The sequence below is a fragment of the Pseudophryne corroboree genome, chromosome 1 (assembly GCF_028390025.1).
Source record: "Pseudophryne corroboree isolate aPseCor3 chromosome 1, aPseCor3.hap2, whole genome shotgun sequence".
NCBI lineage: Eukaryota > Metazoa > Chordata > Amphibia > Anura > Myobatrachidae > Pseudophryne > Pseudophryne corroboree.
In genome coordinates, this window is record NC_086444.1 from 1168573702 (window position 1) to 1168600521 (window position 26820).

At 42.8% G+C, this 26820-nt stretch overlaps 1 protein-coding gene across 1 annotated transcript in view; it reads right to left on the minus strand.

The window, feature by feature from the left end:
• Positions 1-342: 342 nt before the first annotated feature.
• Positions 343-26820, minus strand: part of LOC135007427 (forkhead box protein I1c-like) — a 40769-nt gene continuing 14291 nt past the window's right edge. Inside the window, exons 2-3 of the mRNA XM_063952118.1 lie at positions 2195-3099; positions 343-1285 (exon numbers count right to left, since the gene is read on the minus strand). Coding sequence (XP_063808188.1) covers positions 735-1285; positions 2195-2780 — 1137 coding nt within the window. The 5' untranslated portion in view covers positions 2781-3099 and the 3' untranslated portion in view covers positions 343-734. The remainder of the gene's footprint in view (positions 1286-2194; positions 3100-26820) is intronic.

Sequence of the window (26820 nt, forward strand, 5' to 3'; positions counted from 1 at the left end):
TTTTTTTTTTTTTAGTCCAGCGAATGACACTACATGTCTTGTTGATGCCTTCCGAACATTAAAGGTGCAGTCAGGAACGTAGATTCCAAAGTTTCCGAACCTGTTATTGTTGGTTCTTTCATCAGGGATCCCTGATGAAAGAATTGATAATAAATGGATCTGAAATGTTGAAACCTAAGTTTCTTACTGTACCTGTTTTATTGCTGTGAGTGCTGCCGGTATTGGGATTTATATGTGTGTGTGTGTGTGTGTGTGTGTGTGTATTAACTTCTGTATCATAAACAGACATAATAAATGTAAACAATTACTTTTCATATATATATATAGAGAGAGAGAGAGCGCTGACATTGTTGCATGATTTATTGCAAAAAGAAAACATACAATCCAATTGACTGTGTAATATATAAAAATATCAAAACTTGTCATTCATTATAAATAAAAAAAATATTTTTATGAAAAAAGTCCTCCCCAAATTTACACAATGTAAAATGCGTATGTATAAAAGAAGTATTTACAGTTTGTGCTGTCATTTGTTGTTAATGACCAACAAGAGTTTCTCTTGCAAAACATTTGTTTCCCAAAATATTGTACGCAAAGTCTAAGAGACCTGTTATACTGCATGTGGTCACAAGACGAAACTTTGCTCATGTTATTTGTTCTAAGTCTGTCTTCCCCATTTTTTCAACAGGAAAAGTGTCCCAGTGATTGTCAGCTGTGTCAGCAGATTCCTGGGATCACACCTCACTGCCGTCCCTTGTGTATATGAGGCTGTTGACGCTGAAAGTGTTGTAAAAATGGCTGTTGAATTGGCCGCTCTGGTTGGCGCCAGAGAAGGAGTTATAGTAGGGGGCTCTAGTGAGGTGCAAGCTGTCCTGAAATTCTGCAGATGGCTCTGACATAGAGCCTGGGGTGAAACTGCTTAATCCAGTGATGTTTCTCTGAGAAAGTTCATTCACCAGCCCCAGAGACATCTGTCTGTTCACCGAGCTCGACTCCAAGGATGTCATGCTGCTGAAAAAGTTATTCAAGCAAGGGGTGGAGGTGATTCCTGGGGGAGAGGTACTCTTCCTGCCATCTGAGGCGGCTTCCATCTCAGGAGACGACGGGGTCATCAAAGATAGACTCTCTCCATCTTTTCCCCCTAGAGTTCCGCGACCGTCCTCGCTTTTACCCGTAACGGCCTCAGTGTTGCTGGATTCTGATCTGCGCTTCCTTTTCCGGCGAAAGTTCCCATTATCAAACATTTTCTCACAGTTGGGGTCCAGAGTCCAGTAATTCCCTTTTCCTTCACAAAAAAAAAAAAGTGTTAAACAAAATGGTGGGGAGTTATAAACATGGTACAAAAGTACTGAAACACATGGTGACCAATCAGCAGCAACGTTTGTCAGTCTGATACATAATCCGCCAATTAAAGCAAATGTCTTATCAGTTGCTTTGGGTTACAGTATGTTGCCAAAATTATACCATACTAGTGTATTTTACCCCAACGCAGACTTAAATACTCTGATTTAAAAATCACAATTGAATAGAAAAAAAATTTACACTCCAAATAACTTTGCAAACAAATGTGACACGGAAATTTAGTAGACAGTTTTACTTGCAGGTTGTGTCTTAGTTTTAAATGAAACATTTGCTTGAAGCACTTAAAATGCAGAATAAAATTTTTATCACAGTTTTATGTGATTCGCCATGAACTCAGCGGAACTACAGCTGCACAACTAATTCAGAGGAAATGTGGAATTTCCAGGCCAAATCTGTGTACCTTTTTTTCACTAGTAGACCAACTTCATTTTATGCACTCATACTCAGCATTGCTTTACATGCAACACACATTTTCAGGAAATACTGAATGAGTCATTTTCATAATATGGAATTATCTCAAAGACCAATTTCAAAGTGATTTAAATTCAAATTTAGTTATGTGTGTGTTAACGAAATGTTTATAACTGCTGTCACTTTAAGTGTCATGAAAATTAAATTAGATTCCTGAGGTTCTAGAATCCAAAGGGTTAAAGGCTTTTTTTTTTGTACTTTAGAAATAACCCTTTACGCTCTTTTATAAAGTACAGCTTGTGGCATTGTTTTGTACATTACCATTGATTGGCCCAACGTAACTAACTTTTCCAAGATAAATAAAGTTATTTGCAGAATCAAATGTGAAATAATGATTTGCAATGATTTTTTTTATTTTTACCTGGGTCGTCCTCATCTCTCGGGACTTTCTTGAAGCAGTCGTTCAAGGACAAGTTGTGCCGGATAGAATTCTGCCACCCAGCTTTACTCTTCTTGTAGAAAGGGAAGTTGTCCGCCACATACTGGTAGATCTGGCTTAGGGTCAGTTTCTTTTCTGGAGCATTTTGAATGGCCATCGCGATGAGAGCTGAATATGAGTATGGAGGCCTTACCAGCTTCAGGAGTTCTTCCTGGGAGGCGATGGACAGCCAGCCAAGGTCTGCCCCACCAAAACCTGATGAATTTGGCAAGAACTGTCTCTGAGACCCATAGGAAGGTGGCATGTAAGAGGTTGGATTGTTTCCATGAAGATAGCTGGGTGAATTGTTAACTCCAGGTCCACCAAGCCATAAATAAGGGTTAGTTGAAGGTGCATAGTCCCCTATTCCATAGTTGGGTGTTCTTTGAGATGCGTGCAGGTTCTGCTGGTGGTACATGCTGAAGTTGTCACAGTACACTGCCATCTCCGTGGCTTCCTGGGCACTTTTTGGGTGAGTTGGGTGAAGGCCTGTAGATCTCTGATGGGCTGGAAGATGAATTGAGTTCATACTCCTCTCCAGCACCTTCACACATTCAGGTGCTCTTGGCAACAGGTGTCTAATGGATTTGGAGTGCTGTCTTTATACCTCTCCAGTGTAGTGATCCTCCCTGCCTGAGGCCGGTGATGGGTGTGCTGTGAGATGTTATTTCATTCTCAACAGCCAGTTAAATGCCTCAGTTGAGAGACAGGGGTGTGCAAACTGAAGGGCTGATCTCCAAAGAGGCACCGGGGGAGAACAATCTGTCTTTCTCAGTCATTGTTCTACTGATCTGTCTGCACACAAGACTAAAAAATAATAATTTGTAACTTGCTGACTTGGACTTAATCTGGGAGATAAAATAAAAGCAATTATCTTCACTTTCAAAAAAGGCAAGTTTTTGTTTTTTTTAATGCAGAAATGAAACTTAATCCCACTTTTTTTTCTGTTTCGTAACACAGCAAAACCTCACTATACTAATAACTGATGTTTAATTCGGCTGTAAAAAAGTTTCCAGGCATCATTTTCTACAGTGGTACAGGAAGACTAAGAAATCTACTTATCAAGCACTAGAAAGCTTTAATGCAGAATAATACTGCACTTTAATTGTTATGGCAAATTATGTAATCAAGGTTTTTTATTATATGGTTAGTTGACATATTAACGTTAATGAGTTATTTCATTTTTAATCTTTCTCTGTGGCCAATATAAATTGGATAAATTTAAAGCTATTGCGGGTAAGGTCAGTATTGGGGGGAATGAGTTTGCAAAAGTGTTGACTTCGCAGCGGTATTTGCCTTTAAAAAAATTCTGCTTTGAATTCGACTGCAACATTTAGCAAATAAAAACTTTTCCAAATTTGTTCCATATTACAATCCTGCTATTATCTCATTTAATTTACTTTGTGACCAGCCATAATTCTTTAACAATTTATTTTTCTTGACATAGATAATTCACTGCATTATATAATTTGCCGTATAATAAAAAAAAATCCTATTATTTAGTAATTGTTTATAAATTGCTGAATTAATATTCTGCAATATTTCATATTCTGTATGTGTTATATGCAAGGTAATATTTTGGAATCAATATAATATGGTTTCAAAGACCAGAATTTTTTTACCTGAAACATTTTTATACATAAGTATCTGGGTATTTTTTTTTTTTTTTTAATTTGACAGTGTTTTCATTACATTTTTTATTTATTTTAATATGTCAGCGGTAATGCCTAGGTTCTTTGCAGGCTGGTTAAGGGGCAATAAATACCAGTAACCAGGAAAAATTGTTGATTGTAAATAGTGGATTCCCTTGTAGATAGAGAGCAAATTGCGCCACAATAATCCAAACATTAGGTAATGAGATGCGATGCGGGTGTAATTGCTTAATTGTTTTTGAATTGTTAGTGCTTAATACTCATTTTAAAAATATTGATATTTTGTGTGTAAAACTAAATATATAATTTGTACGGAATAATATTACAAGTAACCATATAATACTGATTAAAAGAAAATGAGATTTAACTGTAGGTTTTTCACTTATTGGCTCTCAACCAGGAAACAGTTACAACGTGTGTAGCAAGACATCTGCTGCTGGAGTGGCACTCTTTGTAGATCTTTCTGGTTCTTTCACTTAAGTTAAAATCGACCGACTATAAATATTACATGTGTTTATGTTTGAAGCGTTTGTGGAAGTGACAGCGAATGTCAGTTATATAAATAGTGTATTAACGTGTTTAATGAATATTACATGAATTTAGGAACTTGATTGTATTTTTAGCATTTCTTGGTTGTAATATTTATTGTATTTAGTAATATGAGCCATCTGTCTCATGCCAGAGGGTTCTAGAGATAGATACGAGACAGACACATAGATAAAACAGATAGATATGAGATTGATGGATAGGAGATAGATAGGTAGACAGACAGACACAGACTGACAGACAAATAAGAGACAGGTAGACAGAGAGAGATAGATTTGAGATAAACAGATAGATACTGTAGATAGATAGATAGATAGATAGATAGATAGATAGATAGATAGATAGATATGAGATAGATAGATAGATATGAGATAGATAGATAGATAGATAGATAGATAATACAGTCATTAGGTAGACAGAGATAGATACTATGTATAGATAGATAGATAGATAGATAGATATGAGATAGATAGACACTTTAGATAGAGAGATAATAATTAGAGAGATATATAATGAGATTAGATAGATAGATAGATAGATAGATAGATAGATAGATAGATACTTTAGATAGATGATAGATATGAGATAGATAGATAGATAGATAGATAGAAAATAGATAGATAGATACTTTAGATAGATAGATAATACAGTCATTAGATAGACAGACAGATAGATAGATAGATAGATAGATAGATAGATACTTTAAATACATAGATAATAGATAAACAGATAGATATTAGATAGGTAATAGATAGACACTTTAGCTAGAGAGATAATAATTAGAGAGATATATAATGAGATCAGATAGATAGATAGATAGATAGATAGATAGATAGATAGATAGATAGATAGATAGATAGGACATATAGCTAAATGACAAATAGATAGATAATAGATAGACAGATATGAGATAGATTGATAGATAAACAGATAACTAAATAATATATAGATTGAATAATATAACAGATTATAGATAAATAGATACTTTAGATAGATAGATAGATAGATAGATAGATAGCAGTTAGATCAATAGCTACTTAAAATATATATATATATATATATAAATAGATAGATAGATAGATAGATAGATAGATAGATAGATAGATAGAAAGAAAATAATTAGATAGACCGATAAATAATAGATAGATAGATAGATACTTTAGATAGATAGATAATACAGTCATTAGATAGACAGATAGATAGATAGATAGATAGATAGATAAGATATATAATAGATAGATAGATAGACAGATAGATACTAGATAGATACTTTAAATACATAGATAATAGATAAACAGATAGATATTAGATAGGTAATAGATATACACTTTAGCTAGAGAGATAATAATTAGAGAGATATATAATGAGATCAGATAGATAGATAGATAGATAGATAGATAGATAGATAGATAGATAGATAAATAGATAGATAGGACATATAGCTAAATGACAGATAGATAGATAGATAATAGATAGACAGATATGAGATAGATTGATAGATAAACAGATAACTAAATAATATATAGATTGAATAATATAACAGATTATAGATAAATAGATACTTTAGATAGATAGATAGATAGATAGATAGATAGATAGATAGATAGCAGTTAGATCAATAGCTACTTAAATATATAGATAGATAGATAGATAGATAGATAGATAGAAAGAAAATAATTAGATAGACCGATAAATAATAGATAGATAGATAGATAGATAGATAGATAGATAGATACTTTAGATAGATAGATAGATAATACAGTCATTAGATAGACAGATAGATAGATAGATAGATAGATAGATAGATAGATAGATAGATAGATAGATAGATAGATAGATAGATAGATAAGATACATAATAGATAGATAGACAGATAGATACTAGATAGATACTTTAAATACATAGATAATAGATAAACAGATAGATATTAGATAGGTAATAGATAGACACTTTAGCTAGAGAGATAATAATTAGAGAGATATATAATGAGATCAGATAGATAGATAGATAGATAGATAGATAGATAGATAGATAGATAGATAGATAGCTAAATGACAGATAGATAGATAGATAGATAATAGATAGACAGATATGAGTAAGATTGATAGATAAACAGATAACTAAATAATATATAGATTGAATAATATAACAGATTATAGATAAATAGATACGATAGATAGATAGATAGATAGATAGATAGATAGATAGATAGATAGATAGATAGATAGATAGATAGATAGATAGCAGTTAGATCAATAGCTACTTAAAGATAGATAGATAGATAGATAGATAGATAGATAGATAGAAAATAATTAGATAGACCGATAAATAATAGATAGATAGATAGATAGATAGATAGATAGATAGAGATACTTTAGATAGATAATACAGTCATTAGATAGACAGATAGATAGATAGATAGATAGATAGATAAGATATATAATAGATAGATAGACAGATAGATACTAGATAGATACTTTAAATACATAGATAATAGATAAACAGATAGATATTAGATAGGTAATAGATAGACACTTTAGCTAGAGAGATAATAATTAGAGAGATATATAATGAGATCAGATAGATATATAGATAGATAGATAGATAGATAGATAGATAGATAGATAGATAGACATATAGCTAAATGACAGATAGATAATAGATAGACAGATATGAGATAGATAAACAGATAACTAAATAATATATAGATTGAAAAATATAACCGATTATAGATAAATAGATACGATAGATAGATAGATAGATAGATAGATAGATAGATAGATAGATAGATAGATAGATGGATAATAGTTAGACATATAGCTAAATAACAGATAGATAGATAGATAGATAGATAGATAGATATGAAATTTTATATATATATATATATATGTAGATAGATAATGTAGATAGATAGACAGACAGACAGACAGACAGACAGACAGACAGATAATAGATATATACGTTAGATAGATAGATAATAGATAGATAGATAGATAAATATATAGACAGAGAACACAAAGCTAGATACTTTAGATAGATAGATATATATATATAGATATATATATATATAATAGTTACATAGATATGAGACAGATGCACAGATCAATATAAATAGATATATAGTTAAATATGAGAGATTGATAGATAATAGATAAACAGATAGATAGGAGAGCACGGGCGTAGCCAGAACTTTGTAGGCCTCATAGCAACATTTTGAAGGGGACTCTGTCTCAATGCTTCTAGAGAGACCTCTGCAGCTGTTTTTAATTGTATGCTCTATAATAGTGCCAAAGTTTATTTTCGGAATCATAGTAGCGCCCTAGTTCACATTATGCCACATCAGTGCCCCCAGTTCAAATTATACCACACTGTAGTGCCTCCACTTGATATTGTGTCACATTACAGGGGATACGGTCTCTAGGTCGACAAGACTTAGGTCGACAGTGTCTAGGTCGACCACTATTGGTCTACAGTAAGTAGGTCGTAGGTCGACATGGTTTCTAAGTCTACAGGGACTCTAGGTCGACATGACAAAAGGTCGACATGAGTTTTTTGTAAAAAAAAATAAATCATTTTTTTTAAACTTTTTCACACTTTACGATCCACGTGGACTACAATTGGGAACGGTAACCTGTGCCGAGCGCAGCGGTAGCAGAGCGATGCACCGCGCCCGAAGCATGGCAACCGAGGCGAGCCATGCAAGGGTACACGGTGCACTAATTGTGGTTCCACGTCACTCTACGAAGAAAACACCATTTTTTAAATAAAAACACCACATGTCGACCTTTTTTCATGTCGACCTAAAGTCCCTGTCGACCTAGAAACCATGTCGACCTACTTACTGTCGACCAATAGTGATTGACCTAGACACTGTCGACCTAAGTCTATTCTATCTAACATACCACGCCCCATTACAGTGCCCCAGATCATATTATGTAACACTATAATGCCCTCCAGTTCATATTATGCCACACTATAGTGTCTACACTTCATATTATGCCACATTACAGTGCCCACTAGTTCATTTTATACCACCTTACAATGATCAGGTCAAAGGGCATACCTAGATATATTGCAGGCCCAAAGGCAAGTCTGTAAGGGCCCCATTTAATTTGTAAAAAAATGTATATGACACATATACCTTTGACACAGTAGCGGATCTTGCCATGGGCAAGCAGGACTTTTGCCCGGGGCGCCGCCTTCCGGAGGGCGCCGCACCATGGCAAGATCCGCCACCGCTGTGCCCTCCGCTGCCCGCTGTGTCCCCCGGCTGTGTCTCCTGTGAAGGGAACTAGACGCATAGCGTCTAGTTTCCCTTCGTGGAGAGGACCTTTGCTGAGCTGTGCGCGATTACGTCATCGCTCACCGCACAGCAAAGGTCCTCTCCACGAAGGGAACTAGACGCTACGCGTCTAGTTTCCCTTCGTGGAGAGGACCTTTTGCTATGCGCGATGACGTCATCGCGCACCACTCAGCATTTAAGCGGCGCTACTACTGTACAGGGGGCGTAATTGACCACGGCCCCTATATTAAGCCACGCCCCCGTTCCCTGCCCGGGGCACAGAGTGGGCTTGAACCGGCCTTGCTTTGACAGGTAAGGTGGGCCCCTCTCAGCTCTGGGCCCCATAGCAGCTGCACTGCCTGCACAAATGGGAACTTCGCCCTTGTATGAGAGATAGATAAATATAATAGATAGACACTTAGACAGACAGATAATAGTTAGATAGGTATGTTAGATAGATAATTGATAGATAGATAGATGACAGACAGATAGATACTAGTTACATAAAAAAATAAATAGATAGATAGATAGATAGATAGATAGATAGATAGATAGATAGATCGATAGATACTTTAGATAGACAGAGATAAATAATAGTTACAAAAATAAATAAAATATTGTCTCTGAATAGTAATAGCCATTCTTTATTCTATCTATCATATTTATTTATTACCAGTTATTTATATAATGCACAGATATTCCGCAGCGCTTTACAGAGAATTTTGGCCATTCACAACAGTCCCTGCCCCAGTGGAGCTTACAATCTATATTCGCTACCACAGGTACACATTAGGGTTAATTTTTTCGTTGGGAGCCCATTAACATACCAGTATATTTTTGGATTGTCGGAGGAAACCCACGCAAGTACGGGGAGAATATACAAACTCCACACAGTTAGGGCCATGGTGGGAATTGAACCCATGACATCAGTGTTGTGAGGCAGTAATGCTAACCATTACACCATCTGTACTGCCCTCCCCTCATATCTATCTAATATCTATCGATCTGTCATATTTATCTATTTATCTATCTTTTATATTATATTTGATCTCATATTTCTGTGGTGTGTAGGTTAGGGATACTGCACAGAAGCACACTGTCATACATACACTGAATGGGGCACACTGACAGATGACACTCTGCAATGAGCGTACAATCTGTGATGTTTGGAAACTACAGAATACTGGTTACTTTTTTCAGCGTTCATCATTTTAATGTTTATCTAACATTTTCCAACACCGATAACCACTGACATCTGGTTATATGATGCATTATCTATGTACGCTGTCGCCTGTCACCATAATTATCCAATGTATTCCAAGCCCAGGGATCACCAGGATTTATTGAGAGTAAGGGAAATAGTTCACTGCGTCTTTATAAAATGTTATATCATTTGTAAAGTTTAATATTGGTGCATAGTGTGATGCTAGAACTGTATGGCAATGGTACTAGAAACCGCAGACGTGACCCCTATTTCTTCCGCTGTACATAGCAGTGGGGAGAATATTATTTTATATGACTATCCCCGCTATGTAACTGGCAGGGACAGCGGTAGCGCTTTCAGCTGTCCCTGAGAGTTACAATCCCGCGGGTATCTGAGGAGTCTTTGACATTTGTGAAGTGTTATGGGTGGAGAGCCTGAATTCTGTCATGTTGGAGGAACGTGGATGGAGACGGAACACCTGTGTCAGCATGGTGTCGGCACAAGACCTGGTACTGACGATGTCAGCTTCGGCTGCAGACGGAGAAACACTGCATACGCACAAAGACAGTCAGCTACCCGCATATACAGAGAAATACTTTACAGTGGTAACTCTGGCTGCCAGGGATGTCCGCATATCAGACTCGGAGGCAGGCCCATCACTTTTTTCCTGTGCTTTTCAGTCATGTCTTTACATCTTGGCTTTTGTTGTTACCCCAGGATACGGCACAAAGCTCCGCCCTGGATACAGAGGACTCAGTGTCCTGCATCAATAAACAAATGTGCCTGGATATATGAAACCACTGCTATTTATTTATTGCCAGCTATTTATATAGCGCACACATATTCCACAGTGCTTTACAGAGAATATCTGGCCATTCACATCAGTCCCTGCCCCAATGGAGCTTACAATCTATTGCCCAGATTTATCAAGCCTTGGTGAGTGATAAATTGCACAGTGATAAAGTGCCAGCCAATCAGCTCCCAACTGCCATGTTACAGGCTGTGTTTGAAAAATGACAGTTGGGAGCTGATTGGTTGTCATTTATAACACTCCAAGGCTTGATAAATCTGGGCCTATATTCCTTACCACATATAGGGATAATTCTGTTGGGAGCCAATCAACCTAACAGCATATTTTTGGATTGTGGGAGGAAACACGTGCAAGCCCGAGAAGAACATACAAACTACACACAGTTATAGCCATGGTGGGAACTGATCCCATGATGTCAGTGCTGTGAGGCAGTAATGCTAACCATTACACCACCCGTCCTGCTATAGAGCAAGACAGACGGCGGGGACTATGAACACTATATATACAAAGCCTTGTAGGCTGGCACACACATGCTACAAAGCTAACTGAAGTTTGGAAATCCATAAAATAATGATGTTAATTAGCTGGTCGTTCTAACACACATTACACTGAATTGACTTATTTTGCAATGACACATTAATCATTTTAAAAAGATGTCCCAAGGTGCTTTGCCAGCATGCTGGGATTTACAGTTCAACAAAGAGTGCCTGCCAGTTTTGGCACATGAAAAGGTGCAGTAACCCCTTGTGTATGTGTTTAACTCATGTATGTTTTTAACGTGATGCAGCACCCTCATATAACTTTATGTTATGCAATAATGTGTAAATCTCTATCCACCTACTGTACATACTATAAAATATAAAAGACAGTGGAAAATCAGGTGAGCTCACATCTTAAGTCTGATGTATCATGTTTTGTACACCTCAAAGGTATTTCATTAATTTGGCAGTTACAGGATTAGTATAGGGCGCCCTCTATGGCTGGATTTAGGGACTGCAGTCACTTTGCTGCTACCTTTCCCTTTATTCCAGGAGCTTTAGCCCCATACACTAGAACGATAATTTCTGATTTCATCCGACTTCGGGCATTTGGCCCAATATATCGGATGAAATCTGGCATTTTGGAGGTGTTTCCAATCCGATGCGCGTTCCCGTGAGCATCGGATCCTCCAGATTGCCGTGCTGCACTAGTGATCATGTCCGAACCCGCAGGCATGGCTGGGATCGCACAAGATACATCGTATGCAAAAGAACAGCATACGATATATCTTGGGCGATCCTGCCGTCCAGGAGGCTGCCGGGGTGATCGCCTGCGACATGACGGGTGGACATGTGTCGCATAAGTGTATGTGGCCTTTAACTTTAACCGTTTGTTCTGTATCAACTGCATTTTGTAAAATGTTGAATGAACTGTACAGATATGTCCTCATACAGCCGTCCTTTCTGGGCCATATGGTGTGAGACGCAGAGTGCTACTTACATACTTAGACGCTCCGCCAGCGGGCGTAATTCCTGTACTTTTGTACTTTTTTTCTGGCTTTAGTGTCTTATTCAATATTCACACTATGGGGGTTATTCAGGTTTGTTAGCAAATCCAAAAAGTCAGCGACTAGGCAAAACCATGTGCACTGCAGGTGGGGCAGATGTAACATGTGCAGAGATTGATTTTTTTTGTGGGTTATATTGTTTCTGTGCAGGGTGAATACTGGCTGTTTTTTTTTTACACTGCAATTCAAATTTCAGTTTGAACACGCCCCACCCAAATCTAACTCTCTCTGCACATGTTACATCTGCCCCATCTGCAGTGCACATAATTTTGCCCATTAGTGTGCTTTTTTTGTTTGCTAACAACTCTGAATAACCCCCAATAGCCAGAGCTGTCTTAACAGCAGTGTAGGCCCCTGGGCTCAGCAATGCACTGGGGCCCCTACCCACCCATCGGCGGTAGGGGTCGGGGGTAGTGATGTGCACCGGACATTTTTCGGGTTTTGTGTTTTGGTTTTGGATTCGGTTCCGCGGCCGTGTTTTGGATTCGGACGCGTTTTGGCAAAACCTCCCTGAAAATGTTTTGTCGGATTCGGGTGTGTTTTGGATTCGGGTGTTTTTTTTACAAAAAACCTTCAAAAACAGCTTAAATCATAGAATTTGGGGGTCATTTTGATCCCATAGTATTAATAACCTCAATAACCATAATTTACACTCATTTCCAGTCTATTCTGAACACCTCACAATATTATTTTTAGTCCTACAATTTGCACCGAGGTCGCTGGATGGCTAAGCTAAGCGACCCAAGTGGCCGACACAAACACCTGGCCCATCTAGGAGTGGCACTGCAGTGTCAGACAGGATGGCACTTCAAAAAAAGTCCCCAAACAGCACATGATGCAAAGAAAAAAAAGAGGTGCACCAAGGTCGCTGGATGGCTAAGCTAAGCGACCCAAGTGGCCGACACAAACACCTGGCCCATCTAGGAGTGGCACTGCAGTGTCAGACAGGATGGCACTTCAAAAAAAGTCCCCAAACAGCACATGATGCAAAGAAAAAAAAGAGGTGCACCAAGGTCGCTGGATGGCTAAGCTAAGCGACCCAAGTGGCCGACACAAACACCTGGCCCATCTAGGAGTGGCACTGCAGTGTCAGGCAGGATGGCATTTCAAAAAATAGTCCCCAAACAGCACATGATGCAAAGAAAAAAAAGAGGTGCACCAAGGTCGCTGGATGGCTAAGCTAAGCGACCCAAGTGGCCGACACAAACACCTGGCCCATCTAAGAGTGGCACTGCAGTGTCAGACAGGATGGCAGATTTAAAAAATAGTCCCCAAACAGCACATGATGCAAAGAAAAAAAGGAGGTGCCTGACTTAAACAAACCACCTCACCATCAGAATCCTCCTTGTCAATTTCCTCCCCAGCGCCAGCAACACCCATATCCTCATCCTGGTGTACTTCAACACTGACATCTTCAATTTGACTATCAGGAACTGGACTGCGGGTGCTCCTTCCAGCACTTGCAGGGGGCGTGCAAATGGTGGAAGGTGCAGAGTTGGGAAGGTCAGGCATCGCAACCAACACAATTGGACTCTCCTTGGGGATTTGTGATTTCGAAGAACGCACAGTTCTTTGCTGTGCTTTTGCCAGCTTAAGTCTTTTCTTTTTTCTAGCGAGAGGATGAGTGCTTCCATCCTCATGTGAAGCTGAACCACTAGCCATGAACATAGGCCAGGGCCTCAGCCGTTCCTTGCCACTCCGTGTCGTAAATGGCATATTGGCAAGTTTACGCTTCTCCTCAGACGCTTTTTATTTTGATTTTTGAGGCATTTTACTGATCTTTTGTGTTTTGGATTTTACATGCTCTGTACTATGACATTGGGCATCGGCCTTGGCAGACGACGTTGATGGCATTTCATCGTCTCGGCCATGACTAGTGGCAGCAGCTTCAGCACGAGGTGGAAGTGGATCTTGATCTTTCCCTATTTTTTTAACCTCCACATTTTTGTTTTCCATATTTTAATGCGCACAACTAAAAGGCACCACAGGTATACAATGTAGATGGATGGATAGTATACTTAATGGATGACGAGTGACGACACAGAGGTAGGTACAGCAGTGGCCTACCGTACTGCTATATACAGTATAATGGACCTGGTGGACACTGTCAGCAGACTGCTAAACTACTAGTATAAAAAAAAAAGCCACCACAGGTATACAATGTAGATGGATGGATAGTATACTTAATGGATGACGAGTGACGACACAGAGGTAGGTACAGCAGTGGCCTACCGTACTGCTACATACAGTATAATGGATCTGGTGGACACTCAGCAGACTGCTAAACTACTAGTATAAAAAAAAGCCACCACAGGTATACAATGTAGATGGATGGATAGTATACTTAATGGATGACGAGTGACGACACAGAGGTAGGTACAGCAGTGGCCTACCGTACTGCTATATACAGTATAATGGACCTGGTGGACACTGTCAGCAGACTGCTAAACTACTAGTATAAAAAAAAAAGCCACCACAGGTATACAATGTAGATGATGGATAGTATACTTTATGGATGACGAGTGACGACACAGAGGTAGGTACAGCAGTGGCCTACCGTACTGCTATATACAGTATAATGGACCTGGTGGACACTGTCAGCAAACTGCTAAACTACTAGTATAAAAAAAAAAGCCACAGGAGTGTTTTTCAGGCAGACAAACGTATACTGGTGGTCACTGTCAGCAAAACTCTGCACTGTACTCCTGCTATAGCTGCTCCCCAGTCCCCACAATTAAGCAGTGTTAGCACTCAGCACAGATATATCATGCAGCACACTGAGCACAGATATGGTATGGAGCGTTTTTTTTCAGGCAGAGAAGAGAACGGATAAAAAACTGGTGGTCACTATCAGCAAAACTCTGCACTGTACTCCTCCTAACAGCTGCTCCCCAATCCTCCACACAATAGTAAAATAAACAAGCAAAGCAATCAGATCAACTGTCTCGTATATAAACGGAGAGGACGCCAGCCACGTCCTCTCCCTATCAATCTCAATGCACGTGTGAAAATGGCGGCGACGCGCGGCTGCTTATATAGAATCCGAATCTCGCGAGAATCCGACAGCGGGATGATGACGTTCGGGCGCGCTCGGGTTAGCCGAGCAAGGCGGGAGGATCCGAGTCTGCTCGGACCCGTGTAAAAAAGGTAAAGCTCGGGTGGGTTCGGTTTCTCGGAAACCGAACCCGCTCATCACTAATAATTAATTTATCTCCGGATCTCATCATACTCATGTCAAGTTTTTATTGGACTTGGCCCTAATTGGCAATCAAAATAGTATGTGTATGGGGCCACCTTGCCCTGTCACCTAGTGGAATCTGGAGCGGGATGATTACAGCTGCTCCTGGTTCTGGGTGGCTATAGGCAAAGGAAAAAACTGAACCTCTGCTCAGATTGCTGCTGCTTTAATACTACACAAAACACTGCTTCCCTGTCAGCGTACGCCTGATTGTTGTATTTAACAAGGTGAGATGTATTAAGCCTTGGAGAGTGATAGAGTGGAGTGATACATTGGAGAGATTATGGGCTAGATGCATCATCGCTTGGAGAGTGATAAAATGGAGAGTGAAAAAGCACCAGCCAATCAGCTCCTAACTTCCATGTCACAGGCTGTGTTTGAAAAATGTCAGTTAGGAGCTGATTGGTTGGTACTTTTACACTCTCAATTTTATCACTTTCCAAGTGATGATGCATCTGGCCCAAAGTCATGTTACAGGCTGTGTTTGAAAAATGACAGGAGCTGATTGGCTGGTAGTTTATCTCTCTCCACTGTATCACTCTCCAAAGCGCTATCCGGTCTTTAAGTTGACAACACTTAGGTCGACACTCATTTGCCCGAAGCATGGTGAGCGAAGCGAGCCATGCGAGGTGACACGGTGCACTAATTAGGGTTCCCGGTCACTTTACGAAGAAAACGACACCAAAACAACCACAAAACGCATGCCGACCTTTCTCCATGTCCACCTAATGACCGTGTAAACCTATTGCAGGTGTCAACCTAGTCACTGTCGACCAATAGTGGTCGACCTAGGTACCGTCGAACCAACGATGCACACTCCTCCAAAGCTTAGTACATCTGTCCTTTCGTGTGTATCTGAGGAGCAGGGTGTGTGGTTTTGTTTTGTGAGAAACTGACATCATCAGACAGCCAAAACTTTGGTCCAATCACGTTCTACCTACAATTGTGTGAAGTTTTGCTTTTTGTTAGAATGTGACAATACTCATTAGGGAATTGGATTGCCCCCTGTCTAATTATTTATTGGATTGTGCAAATTTTCTAAATGACAATCTAGCAGTAAATTCCACAGCCGCGGCTGACAAGTAATTGTGAGTGTTCAGAGAAGGCAGTGGGTCCCACTAGATGTTATCACGAGATGGGCTGGCTAAATAATTAAATGCTAATTCCCTTAGAAAGAGAAGGCGCAGCCTCAGATGTCCGGATAAGTCTCTTCTCACCATTACTGTGAGGAGGCCTCTTGGGAAGCCAGCAGAATACACAGACAGAACATTTAATTGTATTTTACAGCAATTCTCTACGCTGGAGATTGAAACTGTTGATTCTCCTGGCAGTCATTAAACGGCTAAATTCACTTACACAAATAACAACAGCTGCCGGACTGCTATAGGAAAGACAAACGTATGTAGCCACAGAGTGCATACAGTACCCCATTGCCTCGTATCACATCCGATATATAGTCAGTACATGCTACAATGAATAGAAGTAAATGGCTTATTGGTTACTGTTGGCTACAGCAAGATGTTTGAAACTGTCCATGAGATCATAACTGGAACAGGCAAAGTGTCTAACCCATTTATAAGGGGGGTCATTCCGAGTTGTTCACACGCAAGCTGCTTTTAGCAGCTTTGCACACGCTAAGCCGCCGCCTACTGGGACTGAATCTTAGCTTATCAAAATTGCGAACGAAAGATTAGCAGAATTGCGAATAGACACTTCTTAGCAGTTTCTGAGTAGCTCCAGACTTACTCGGCATCTGCGATCAGTTCAGTGCTTGTCGTTCCTGGTTTGACGTCACAAACACACCCAGCGTTCGCCCAGACACTCCTCCGTTTCTCCAGCCACTCCCACGTTTTTCCCAGAAACGGTAGCGTTTTTTCACACACTCCCATAAAACGGCCTGTTTCCGCCCAGAAACACCCACTTCCTGTCAATCACATTACGATCACCAGAACGAAGAAAAAACCTCGTAATGCCGTGAGTAAAATACCTAACTGCATAGCAAATTTACTTGGCGCAGTCGCACTGCGGACATTGCGCATGCGCATTAGCGAATAATCGCTCCGTTGCGAGAAAAAAATAATGAGCGAACAACTCGGAATGACCCCCAAGGTTCAACCATATGCCACAAGCCAGGCACCCTACAACACCCTGCCATCAACACCAATAGTCACCATTTGCAAAAGAGGTGCACAAGACAAATCTGGGATGTCACCACTAGTCTATCTGGTTGACACTTATAGGCTCATTTATCGATGAGTGATAAATGTCACTGTGAGTGAGAAACTGCACCAGCCAATCAGCTCCTAACTGTCATTTTTCAAACACAGTCTGTGACATGGAAGTTAGGAGCGGATTGGCTGGTGCAATTTATCACTCACAGTGAAATGTATCCCTTATCGATACATGAGCCTGTGTGCTTGATACCACCCCACCAACCAGAATCCCCCTACCACTACAGATTGGAAATTGAACCTCTCCCTCTGACCCTTGCCCAAATGCTTAGCCAGATTTTGACAGGAGGGGGAGCAAAGATGGAAAAATAAGCACTGCAGGCCCCATACTTCATGCATGGAAATACCCTTCACTCCCCATAAGTTCCATATTGCCCCTACATCCCCATTTCTGTGTTCCATACTGCACACCACATCCCCATCTCTATGTTCCATACTGTCCTGCACATCCCCATCTCTATGTTCCATACTGTCATGCACACCCCCATCTCTGTCTTCCATACTGTCCTGCACACCCCCATCTCTGTGTTCCATACTGTCCTGCACCCTCCCATCTCTCTGTTCCATACTGTCCTGCACACCCCCATCTCTGTCTTCCATACTGTCCTGCACACCCCCATCTCTATGTTTCATACTGTCCTGCACATCCCCATCTCTAAGTTCCATACTGCCCTACACCCCCCATCTCTGTTCCATACTGTCCTGCACACCCCCATCTCTGTTCCATACTGTCCTGCACACCCCCATCTCTATGTTCCATACTGTCCGGCACCCCCCATCTCTATGTTCCATACTGTCCTGCACACCCCCATCTCTGTTCCATACTGTCCTGCAACCCCCCATCTCGGTTCCATACTGTCCTGCACCCCCCATCTCGGTTCCATACTGTCCTGCACCCCCCCATCTCTGTTCCATATAGTCCTGCACCCCCCCCATCTCTGTGTTCCATACTGTCCTGCACACCCCCATCTCTGTTCCATACTGTCCTGCACCCCCATCTCTGTTCCATACAGTCCTGCACCCCCATCTCTGTGTTCCATACTGTCCTGCACACCCCCATCTCTGTTCCATACTGTCCTGCACCCCCCCATCTCTATGTTCCATACTGTCCGCCCCCCCATCTCTGTTCCATACTGTCCTGCACACCCCAATCTCTATGTTCCATACTGTCCTGCACCCCCCCATCTCTATGTTCAATACTGTCCTGTACACCCCATCTCTGTTCCATACTGTCCAGCACACCCCCATCTCTATGTTCCATACTGTCCTGCACCCCCCCATCTCTATGTTCCATACTGTCCTGCACACCCCCATCTCTGTTCCATACTGTCCTGCAACCCCCCATCTCGGTTCCATACTGTCCTGCACCCCCCCATCTCTGTTCCATATAGTCCTGCACCCCCCCCATCTCTGTGTTCCATACTGTCCTGCACACCCCCATCTCTGTTCCATACTGTCCTGCACCCCCATCTCTGTTCCATACAGTCCTGCACCCCCATCTCTGTGTTCCATACTGTCCTGCACACCCCCATCTCTGTTCCATACTGTCCTGCACCCCCCCATCTCTATGTTCCATACTGTCCGCCCCCCCATCTCTGTTCCATACTGTCCTGCACACCCCCATCTCTATGTTCCATACTGTCCTGCACCCCCCCATCTCTATGTTCCATACTGTCCTGTACACCCCATCTCTGTTCCATACTGTCCAGCACCCCCCCATCTCTATGTTCCATACTGTCCTGCACCCCCCCATCTCTATGTTCCATACTGTCCTGTACACCCCATCTCTGTTCCATACTGTCCAGCACACCCCCATCTCTATGTTCCATACTGTCCTGCACACCCCCATCTATGTTCCATACTGTCCTGCACACCCCCATCTCTATGTTCCATACTGTCCTGCACCCCCCCATCTCTATGTTCCATACTGTCCTGCACCCCCCATCTCTATGTCCCATACTGTCCTGCACCCCCCCATCTCTATGTTCCATACTGTCCTGCACACCCCCATCTCTGTTCCATACTGTCCTGCACCCCCATCTCTATGTTCCATACTGTCCTGCACACCCCATCTCTGTTCCATACTGTCCTGCACCCCCCCATCTCTGTTCCATACTGTCCTGCACCCCCCATCTCTGTTCCATACTGTCCTGCACACACCCATCTCTATGTTCCATACTGTCCTGCACACCCCCATCTCTGTTCCGTACTGTCCTGCACACACCCATTTCTGTTTCATACTGTCCTGCACACCCCCATCTCTGTTCCATACTGTCCTGCACACATCTCTATGTTCCATACTGTCCTGCACACACCCATCTCTGTTCCATACTGTCCTGCACACACCCATCTCTATGTTCCATACTGTCCTGCACACCCCCATCTCTGTTCCGTACTGTCCTGCACACACCCATTTCTGTTCCATACTGTCCTGCACACCCCCATCTCTGTTCCGTACTGTCCTGCACACACCCATTTCTGTTCCATACTGTCCTGCACACACCCACACTAGCTGGCATGTTACAGGCTGTGTTTGACAGGAAGTGATTGGCTGGTACTTTAACACGGTGCAAATATGGGTGTAGTATGGTTTGCCGGCAGGCGGGTTCCCGGCGACCAGCATACCGGCGCCGGAATCCTGACCGCTGACATACTGACAGCTGGGCGAGCGCAAATGAGCCCCTTGCGAGCTCGCTGCGCTCACCATGCTGCGGGCAGGGTGGCGCGCTATGCGCGCCACGCTATCTATTCTCCCTCCAGGGGGGTCGTGGACCCCCCAAGAGGGAGAAAAGATGTCGGTATACCAGCGCCGGTATGGCGGTCACCAGGAGCCCGGCCGCTGGCAACCTGAAGACCACCCGCAATTTATCACTCTCCAAGGCTTGATAAATCTCTAATGGAGTGCAATGCTTTTCTTGGGGACTACACTTCTAGGTAAAATAGTGACCCCACACAGAGGACAACAGGTGTCATTATATGAATTTCTACCCTACGCATTCCAATCCATTCTGATAAAGGTGGATTTACATTGTATGAAATATCATTTTGGAGTCAAGACAGAACAATTGAAAAGCACAATTGCATCCTTGAGGGGTTTCCAGTGTAACATACTGTATATTGAGAGATATTCAATGTTTGCTTTTTCTTGCTGTTAATATTTTAGTAGGAACCTACTGTATCACTACAGTTCCCCAACTGGAAACATACAGCAGAGCGGTCTCATAGAAACGGATTTAGGGGCCGATTTCTCAATGTAGGAAAAGCCGTATTGCTGTCAAAAAATGTCCTATATATAAAAGCGTTATCACCAGAGCATCTGACCAATCACACAACTGCAAGGACTGGCCCAGCAATGCAGTAAGTTAATAGTTTCTACTAGGTGGCAGTAATGTTCAGAAACCCACCAATATTCTAAAGTGAAATTGTTATTTCTCCTACATCCTAGAGGATGCTGGGGTTCCAAAAGGACCATGGGGTATAGACGGGATCCGCAGGAGACATGGGCACACTATAAGACTTTGAATGGGTGTGAACTGGCTCCTCCCTCTATGCCCCTCCTCCAGACTTCAGTTAGACTTTGTGCCCAGAGAAGACTGGACACACACTAGGGGAGCTCTCCTGAGTTTCTCTGAAAAGACTTTATGTTAGGTTTCTTATTTTCAGGGAGACCTGCTGGCTACAGGCTCACTGCATCGTGGGAGTGAGGGGAGAGAAGCGGACCTACTTCTTCTGAGTTCAAGGGCTCTGCTTCTTAGGCTACTGGACACCATTAGCTCCAGAGGGTCTGATCACTTGGTTCGCCTAGCTACTCATTCCCGGATCCGCGCCGTCACCCCCCTCACAAAACCAGAAGAAAAAAGCCGGGTGAGTATTAGAAGAACAGAAGACTTCAGTGACGGCAGAAGACTTCAGTGTCTCGGAGGCAGTGCCGTAACTAGACTTTTTAGCGCTGTGTGCAAGTAACCGCAACTGCGCCCCCCCCCCCCTGTCATGTTTTGAAATGAATGCTACCTCTCCCCCCTCCCCATCCCTTCCTATAATTCACACACCGCTAGTTACGCCACTGCCAGAGCGGCAACTAGACATTTTGGTGCCCTCTGCCAGAAAGAGAATTGCCCCCCCTCCGTTAGCCACATTACACTGCATGGTCACATTACACAGCACGGTAGCGTCCGCCAGTTACATTACACAGCACGGTTGCGTCCGCCTGTTACATTACACAGCACGGTAGCGTCCACCAGTTACATTACACCGCACGGTAGCGTCCGCCAGTTACATTACACCGCACGGTAGCGCCTGCAGTCACATTACACCGCACGGTAGCGTCCGCCAGTTACATTACACCGCACGGTAGCGCCTGCAGTCACATTACACCGCACATTAGCGTCCATTAGTTACATTACACCGCACGGTAGCGTCCGCCAGTTACATTACACCGCACGGTAGCGCCTGCAGTCACATTACACCGCACGGTAGCGTCCGCCAGTTACATTACACCGCACGGTAGCGCCTGCAGTCACATTACACCGCACATTAGCGTCCATTAGTTACATTACACCGCACGGTAGCGTCCGCCAGTTACATTACAAAGCACGGTAGCGCCTGCAGTCACATTACACCGCACATTAGCGTCCATTAGTTACATTACACTGCACGGTAGCGTCCGCCAGTTACATTACAAAGCACGGTAGCACCTGCAGTCACATTACAACGCACATTAGCGTCCATTAGTTACATTACACCGCACGGCAGCGTTCATTAGTCACATTACACCAGACAGTAATACTCCAAATATATATATATAGTTTTATACCATAGCAGAAAAATATTTACACACAATCTTATGTATTCAATTTACAGGGGACATTACATAAATGTATATGCAGTTTATCTTTTTTTCTTTATTATAGATAAACTACACAGTAGTTTATCTAATAAGTCACTGAGAGAAAGTCCAGAATTTCCAAACACAAGAAAAGTAGTTTGTTGTTGTATTTATGTTGTTTTACTGGAATAAGTAGTAACTAGCAGCACATACCTACAATATAAGGAGCACTTGCACGAGGGGTGGGAGGGAATGGAGGGAGAGACTTCACTTGCTGTGATAAGCAGCAGCTGCAGCCTTCGTCTCTCCTGTACCCGGAAGTCATAGTTGCCAATTCAGCTTATAACAAGCGGAATTGGGCTTGTTTTTTCTTCTGGTTGCTTATTTTTTTGTGTGGTTGCTTGTTGCTTGTTTTTGGGCTTATAATTTTTTTTGCTGCTTGTTTTTGGGCTTCTTTTGTTTTTAGGTATCACTGACACCGACTTTCAGAGATAATTAGTCATTCATCCATATAACACAGATCCTCACACAGACATACTGTAGGTGAGACGTTGTGGATGAATAGAGTCTTAAAGAAATGATGATGAGTCATTCATTATGTCTATTGTTGCCGACTGCCGGTTGTGTGTATTCAGTAGGGCTAATTTGTTTTTAACAATGACAACAACAAAGACACTGACCAGACACACAACAGTGAAGCAATTCAGGACCACTTTATGTGGTATTCTTTATGTCAGATATGGTTTAAGACGCTTGGGTATTTGTTGCAAGGATTTTAAACCAACTACCAATATGCTTCAGCGCTTCAACTCAGGAATGTATAACATGGAAGCTTCTATAGACGATGGAGACAGCTCAGATGAATTTGCTTATATCCATTTTACATAAAACCACCGCTTCTGCCAAGTTCTCAGCATGACGCTGGGGCCGTACAGGACCCCTGGATCCTACAAGTAGTATCCCAGGGGTACAGATTGGAAAGTCGAGACGTTTCCCCCTCGCAGGTTCCTGAAGTCTGCTTTACCAACGTCTCCCTCCGACAGGGAGGCAGTATTGGAAACAATTCACAAGCTGTATTCCCAGCAGGTGATAATCAAAGTACCCCTCCTACAACAAGGAAAGGGGTATTATTCCACACTATATTGTGGTACTGAAACCAGAAGGCTCGGTGAGACCTATTCTAAATCTGAAATATTTGAACACTTACAAAGGTTCAAATCAAGATGGAGTCACTCAGAGCAGTGATAGCGAACCAGGAAGAAGGGGACTATATGGTGTCCCGGGACATCAGGGATGCTTACCTCCATGTCCCAATTTGCCCTTCTCACCAAGGGTATCTCAGGTTCGTGGTACAGAACTGTCACTATCAGTTTCAGACGCTGCCGTTTGGATTGTCCACGGCACCCCGGGTCTTTACCAAGGTAATGGCCGAAATGATGATTCTTCTTCAAAGAAAATGGACGACCTCCTGATAAGAGCAAGGTCCAGAGAACAGTTGGAGGTCGGAGTAGCACTATCTCAAGTAGTTCTACGACAGCACGGGTGGATTCTAAATATTCCAAAACCGCAGTTGTTTCCGACGACACGTCTGCTGTTCCTAGGGATGATTCTGGACACAGTCCAGAAAAAGGTGTTTCTCCCGGAGGAGAAAGCCAGGGAGTTATCCGAGCTAGTCAGGAACCTCCTAAAACCAGGAAAAGTGTCAGTGCATCATTGCACAAGAGTCCTGGGAAAAATGGTGGCTTATTACGAAGCGATTCCATTCGGCAGATTCCACGCAAGAACTTTTCAGTGGGATCTGCTGGACAAATGGTCCGGATCGCATCTTCAGATGCATCAGCGGATAACCCTATCTCCAAGGACAAGGGTGTCTCTCCTGTGGTGGTTACAGAGTGCTCATCTTCTAGAGGGCCGCAGATTCGGCATTCAGGATTGGATGCTGGTGACCACGGAGGCCAGCCTGAGAGGCTGGGGAGCAGTCACACAGGGAAAAAAATTTCCAGGGAGTGTGATCAAGTCTGGAGACTTTTCTCCACATAAATATACTGGAGCTAAGGGCAATTTATAATGCTCTAAGCTTAGCAAGACCTCTGCTTCAAGGTCAGCCGGTATTGATCCAGTGGGACAACATCACGGCAGTCGCCCACATAAACAGGGCGGCACAAGAAGCAGGAGGGCAATGGCAAAAACTGCAAGGATTTTTCGCTGGGCGGAAAATCATGTGATAGCACTGTCAGCAGTGTGCATTCCGGGAGTGGACAACTGGGAAGCAGACTTCCTCAGCAGGCACGACCTCCACCCGGGAGAGTGGGGACTTCATCGGGAAGTTTTCCACATGATTGTGAACCATTGGGAAAGACCAAAGGTGGACATGATGGCGGCCCGCCTGAACAAAAAACTGGACAGGTATTGCGCCAGGTCAAGAGACCTTCAGGCAATAGCTGTGGACGTTCTGGTAACACCGTGGGCGTACCAGTCGGTGTATGTGTTCCCTCCTCTGCTTCTCATACCCAAGGTATTGAGAATTATAAGACGTAGAGGAGTAAGAACTATACTCGTGGCTCCGGATTGGCCAAGAAGGACTTGGTACCCGGAACTTCAAGAGATACTCACAGAGGACTCATGGCCTCTGCCGCTAAGAAGGGACTTGCTTCAGCAAGTACCATGTTTGTTCCAAGACTTACCGCGGCTGCGTTTGACGGCAGGGCGGTTGAACGCCAGATCCTAAGGGAAAAAGGCATTCCGGAAGAGGTCATTCCTACCCTGGTCAAAGCCAGGAAGGAGGTGACCGCACAACATTATCACCACATGTGGCGAAAATATGTTGCATGGTGTGAGGCCAGGAAGGCCCCACGAAGAAATTTCAACTCGGTCGATTCCTGCATTTCCTGTAAACAGGAGTGTCTATGGGCCTCAAATTGGGGTCCATTAAGGTTCAAATTTCGGCCCTGTCGATTTTCTTCCAGAAAGAATTGGCTTCAGTTCCTGAAGTCCAGAAGTTTGTCAAGGGAGTACTGCATATACAACCCCCTTTTGTGCCTCCAGTGGCACTGTGGGATCTCAACGTAGTTCTGGGATTCCTCAAATCACATTGGTTTAAACCGTTCAAATCTGTGGATTTGAAGTATCTCACATGGAAAGTGACCATGCTGTTGGCCCTGGCCTCGGCCAGGCGAGTGTCAAAATTGGCGGCATTTGTCTCAAAAAAGCCCATATCTGTTTGTCCATTCGGACAGGGCAGAGCTGCGGACTCGTCCCCAGTTTCTCCCTAAGGTGGTGTCAGTGTTTCACCTGAACCAGCTTATTGTGGTACCTGCGGCTACTAGGGACTTGGAGGACTCCAGATTGCTAGATGTTGTCAGGGCCCTGAAAATATAGGTTTCCAGGACGGCTGGAGTCAGGAAAACTGACTTGCTGTTATCCTGTATGCACCCAACAAACTGGGTGCTCTTGCTGCTAAGCAGACGATTGCTAGTTGGATGTGTAGTACAATTCAGCTTGCACATTCTGTGGCAGGCCTGCCACAGCCAAAATATGTAAATGCCCATTCCACAAGGAAGGTGGGCTCATCTTGGGCGGCTGCCCGAGGGGTCTCGGCTTTACAACTTTGCCGAGCTGCTACTTGGTCAGGGGCACACCCTGACTGAGGAGGACCTGGAGTTCTCTCATTCGGTGCTGCAGAGTCATCCGCACTCTCCCGCCCGTTTGGGAGCTTTGGTATAATCCCCATGGTCCTGACGGAGTCCCCAGCATCCACTTCGGACGTCAGAGAAAATAAGAATTTACTTACCGATAATTCTATTTCTCGTAGTCCGTAGTGGATGCTGGGCGCCCATCCCAAGTGCGGATTGTCTGCAATACTTGTACATAGTTATTGTTACAAAAATCGGGTTATTATTGTTGTGAGCCATCTTTTCAGAGGCTCCGCTGTTATCATGCTGTTAACTGGGTTCAGATCACAGGTTGTACAGTGTGATTGGTGTGGCTGGTATGAGTCTTACCCGGGATTCAAAAATCCTTCCTTATTGTGTACGCTCGTCCGGGCACAGTATCCTAACTGAGGCTTGGAGGAGGGTCATAGGGGGAGGAGCCAGTGCACACCACCTGATCCTAAAGCTTTTACTTTTGTGCCCTGTCTCCTGCGGACCCGCTATTCCCCAAGGTCCTGACGGAGTCCCCAGCATCCACTACGGACTACGAGAAATAGAATTATCGGTAAGTAAATTCTTATTTT